This window comes from Thermobia domestica, chromosome 1 (genome assembly GCF_964235325.1).
Source record: "Thermobia domestica chromosome 1, izTheDome1.hap1.1, whole genome shotgun sequence".
NCBI classification, from domain to species: Eukaryota; Metazoa; Arthropoda; class Insecta; order Zygentoma; family Lepismatidae; genus Thermobia; species Thermobia domestica.
The window spans coordinates 346,202,593-346,208,016 of record NC_137454.1 but is presented as its reverse complement, the minus strand read 5'-3'; the positions used below and the strand labels follow the sequence as shown (position 1 = coordinate 346,208,016).

Below are 5,424 nucleotides of genomic sequence, written 5' to 3'. Positions count from 1 at the left end.
AAATATCACATTGTCCTTAAGAGCTTATATCTTAGAAATCATTTCAGATATCGAAAAGAAAAATTACGAGCTTATATATTACAAATCATTTCAGATATCGAAAGAAAAGATCACTTTGTCCTTAAGAGCTTATATCTTTGAAATCATTGCAGATATTGAAAAAGAAGATCACATTGCCTTTAAAAGCTTATATCCTAGAATTCATTGCCGATATCGAAGAGGAAGGCCACATTACCACTGTTTAAAATCGGGAGAGACACTCAAAACGGAAGTCCATTCCTAGACATTTGTAAATGGTCAGACAATAGAAAATTCATAATAACATGGCTATTATAACGAAAGAAACACGACATAAAAATTATTCACATATTTTTTACCTTAACCTGCCTCAATTAACTATTAAATTTATTCTTCTATTTTTAATGTGTTGTTGTCCAAAAAGAAATTATATTCAAGAGAAAACTCAAGTACATTGAGTGCAAAATAATAAATATAACCATTGACCTAGAAAAAAAAGAATTCTTAATTTTTAAAAAAAGAAATCTACATTTTTCTGTCAGTTAGACAGTCATAGGAATGATAATAAAAAAGTGAGAGTTAAATATCATAAAGTGCTATATCAAAACAAAATATACATACATTATAAGTACGAATAAGAATAAAATTATGAACTTTTTCTCTGTAAACATTTTTTTCATATTTAAATATTATATTTAAGTAAACAATATTAATGTTATCATTTGTTTATGAGCCTCATACGGTAAATGTTTTCACTAAACGATCATAAATTTTTATGATTAAGCTTGCATTAAAATTAGCCATTTAATTATATTTTCCTATTCAAATGGTGTTCTTAATGAAAACAAGAAGAGAAACTGAAACTGATGTTTCTTATAAAAGGTGGTACAGTTCTGAGTCAAAATATCATTTGTTTGTCTACAGTCAAAGGTAACAATGGCTTCTATGAAATCTCAACTATCATTTGCAACGCTTTTACTTATTACAACAATTGCGACTGCCAAAGTCGAACACAGGTCGGCAAGTGATGTTTCCGAAAAGAGTTTTCTTGACTGTGTGGAAGACTTGGATTTTAAGTGTATGAAATTGAGAAGTTTGTCTAACTTGTACCATTTATTGAAAATGAGGTCTCTAGAAGTAGTAAGTGGAGTGAAGATAGAATATTCTGGTGATGACAACAGACGTGAGGAAGCTGTGAGAGCACTTGTGGACAAACATTGGGGACATTTGTTGTTTAACTCCATCCCTAACATGATGAAAGATCTGTCTTTGAAATTCAACGTAGTTGATGGAGCTAACTTAGTGGTGTCCAGGGGTCTCAAGAACAACGCATTCGTTGATTTCTCGTTCGAAGCTGACAACAGTGTAGAAGAAGGGCGTAAGTAGATTTTTTAAATATATATATATATATATATATATATATATATATATATATATATATATATATATATATATATATATATATATATATATATATATAAACATCTACATTTGATATTTAGCGTTTGAAGTTGGCTCGAAAAAAATAGTCTGATTGTCCACTCACTTATTTATAACAATATTTTATAATAAGCGAGTTTATAACTTGGCTTACAATATGTGAGTTCATGTTGTCATTAATACATTACCTTGCCTTATCTTACCTTACCTTGTAGTTAAAGTGAATAGTCGTACCACCCGACCATTTGGTCCGCTAAGCTAAAAACGTGCTTAATTCAAAGTCCTAATTGATTACATTTAACGAATTTATTTACGTATTGTTATTGCCCACCACATCGAACACCATGTCATATATATGCAGTTACTCAAGGACTAGGCTATACAATATTATGTTGGTTTACAAATGTTAGCGCAGATAGCGATATTTATTAGCGTAGCCACAGGCAGGTGATAGGCAAATAGCAACATCTATCAGAGACAGGCAGGCAAGCAATGTCGCAGGTAGCAACGTCTATTAGCATCAGGCAAGCAAGCGATGACGCAGATAGCAACATCTGTTAGCATAATGCATATAGTAACATCTGTTAGCGTCAGGCAGAGAAGTTATGGTGCAGGTACAACATCTGTTGGCGTCAGATAGGCAAACGATAGGCATATAGTAACATCTATTAGCATCAGGCAGGCAAACAATGGAACAGGTAGCAACATCTATTAGCATCAAGCAAGGAAGTATGACACAGATAGCAACATCTGCTAGCGTCAGGCACGTAGTAACATCTATGAGCGTGAGGCAGGAAAGCGATCGTGAAGATAGCAATATCTGTTAGCGTCAAGCAGGCAAGCGGTAGCCTATAAGTGACATCTATTAACATCAGGCAGGCAAACGATGTTGCAGATAGCGTCATTTATTAGTGGCAGACAGGCAAGTAATAGCACAAATAGCAACATATATAAGCGTGATTGTTGATTGTTAGAAGTTTAGCGTTTCGCACAGACTGACATGTTAGCCGTTTATTGTTATAGTGATGCCAAAAATATTCAGTAAAAAAAATCATAGTTTCAGACGGTTATGTCGTACAGACCGAAGGACATAGACAATTACTGAAAGTGTAAGACTATTAAAGGCTGATTGAAGAGGGGCTATTGGGAACACGTCAATTACAAGGTGAAACCATTGCAAAGAAACTTGCCTTACCTTACTTATAACCTTACTCAATCTTAAACACGTAAAATATGAATATCTTAATTAGCTAAGTTCTGAAAGTTCGAAAATATTTTCTCAGTGTTGATAATTCTTATCGTTAGCTTATGTCTTTGGCATACGAAATCTCGGTTCGATTTCCTGTAGGGAAGCATTGAGCGCATTAAAGCGGTTCAAATCTCACCTTAAACTATAAATCTTAACTATAGGTGCTGGCAAAAGGACGTAATAAATACAGTACAAATCAATCAACATCAACCTGGATATAATAAATATATAATTTTAATATTTATCTAGAGCTCCCTCGTGACTAAGCGGTTAGCGTACGCGCCTTTGGCGTGGGAGATCCGGGTTCGATTCCGACAGGAGCTCATGTGCTTCGGATTCCACGTTAATCAGTAAGTCCACATTTCATATAGCCTCGCTGCTGAACGGGACGTTAAGCTCAAAATCAACTCACAATATTCATCTATATCTAAACGTCAACTTACACGAGGGTTTCTGTGATTATTCATTTTAGATTCCTAGCCTTCAAACATTTTCAACAAGATACATTCTGTTGAACCTTTTGCGTCTCCATTTTCATTCAAATGGCCATATAGTGTATAGTGATTTTTCTTATTCTTTATATTGGAATACTTAAGTTGAGTATGATGCCAGATTGTATTGATATAATAACTTACCGTCTAACGATTTTCTTTCTAATTCTCTAAAAATACAGAAATATTTATTTTTAACAATTAAAGAAAATTATGTTTGAAAGACTAAAGTGTCAATATAAGAGTAGTTTAAAATAATACTAACTAAACAGTCTAAATTTTGTATTTTATTACATGATAGAAGCAATGTATGATCATTGGTAGAGTGGATCCATGAAAAAGGTGATGGTAAATAGATATTACGAGAGACCCATGAACATGGCGGTGGTAGTAGAGATATTGGACGGGTGACCGTCCTTCGTGATGGATGACCTTTGGGGAGGGGGTGTATTCTGTCATTTATTAATGTCTTTTGCTGTAGACATCTCAAATATATCATTTTAACCTTAATATTAGTAAGAATGTCCAAATGATAACAGTTCAAATAGAAGTATTGTTTTAGTTCGATGTTCCATTAAAGAAGATCTCCGAGACGCCCTGGCAATACAGCTATAACTTTTGGTTAGTAAGTTTTAGACACATCTTAAAAATTTCTACTAACGAATATTCAACTATATGTGAATTATTTTTCCAGAAAAATAATAGAAATATTTGAGAAAATATTATTATTTTCCGTTAATTAATAGATTTATGAGGAGGCCATGTCCACTCTTCATAATTCATCAAAATAATGAACGTAAAATTCTTAATAATAACTAAAAAGCTTTGGTATAAAGAAAAATGAAATGAAATGAAATTTTTGAGTTTTATGTCCCACGGTTATGACGGTTAGGCTAAAGGAGACGGTGATGATGAGTAATGAATAAAATGGTGGAATGAAGAAAGTGGGAGGAAACGAGAAAACCCACGCACACGGTGTTTGTCCACCACAAAGTTCACTTGGCGGGTGCTTTGATTGGTATAAAGAAATATACTCATCTACTCTTTATTATTAATACCGGTAACTTGCTATAACTAAAGTTTGATTTATCAAGGGGCCACGGTGGCTCAGTGGTAGAGCGTTGACCTCTGGTAAATGGGGTCCTTGGTTCGATCCCAGCTCGCGCCAACTAAACTTTGTGGTGGACAAACGCCGCGTGCGTGGGTTTCCTCGGGATTCTTCCCCTTCCTCCCACTTTGTTCATTCCACCATTTCATTCGTTTCACATCTTTACCGTCTCCTTTAACCTATCCGGCATAATCGTGAGACGTAAAACTCAAAGATTTAATTTTTCCGATTTATCAAAATGTTCTTTATATAATTACTTTGTTTACAAGTGCGTCAGTACGGAAGACAAAAAAATCTCTAGAACTACTATCATTTTAGGTCAGAATGTAGAAGCTCAAGAGTTAGGAATCGATTTCGTTGATATATGTGATCAGGCCCGTAGCCAGCCCAAAAATTTAGGGGGGCCCGGCCCCCTCTTGCCCCCCCCCCCGTGGATACGGGCCTGTATGTGATCCCACCCAGTTCATCCCAAAATATGGACAATTAAAAATCCGTTTTCTATTTATTACTAAGGAAGAAATTATTTATAACATCCTGGCTTGATAGACTACCCGCAGTACTGCTACAATTAGCAGGTTAGTATATAGCTCAGGATAAAATACAACACAAAAACGAAACTAAATGATTATGTTTTCTGCTTTCAAATATTCATCCAACTCACTAATGTTTGTGAATGAAGAATGAAGGATAGGTAAAATACTACAATTTTCACTTTATGCACATTCTAATACTGGTACTCTTATTACTTTCTCAGTCTACGAATTACAATAATATTTTACAAGTATAATTTTTTTTTAATTTTGCAGGTGGTAAGAAGAAACGCTTTCTGGCCCTATCCCTCATGATGATGCAAGGTTTCTCCACCCTTCTCAGTACAGTTGGATTGATTGCAGTAAAATTCTTGGCTTTTAAAGGCGTATTAGTCGGAACTATTGCCTTAATTCTGGCAGGTCTTAACGGTCTTTCTAAACTTGGAAATGCCAACAGTATCAACCAGGGTTATTATGGATCCTTGGACCGATTTGGTTATGGAGGCGCAATGGAGAAAAGCTTCTTAGTTTCTCAGAAGCCATTAGTTTCGCCTCCTGCTGCCACACAATAGGTGAGAATGTAACTTA

At 34.8% G+C, this 5,424-nt stretch overlaps 1 protein-coding gene across 1 annotated transcript; it reads left to right on the top strand.

The window, feature by feature from the left end:
* Positions 1–954: 954 nt before the first annotated feature.
* On the top strand, positions 955–5,408 carry LOC145681614 (uncharacterized). The gene is made up of 2 exons (XM_081753236.1): positions 955–1,396; positions 5,113–5,408. The coding sequence occupies exons 1-2, from the start codon at positions 955–957 to the stop codon at positions 5,406–5,408; spliced, it is 738 nt and encodes a 245-aa protein (XP_081609362.1).
* Positions 5,409–5,424: the final 16 nt, after the last annotated feature.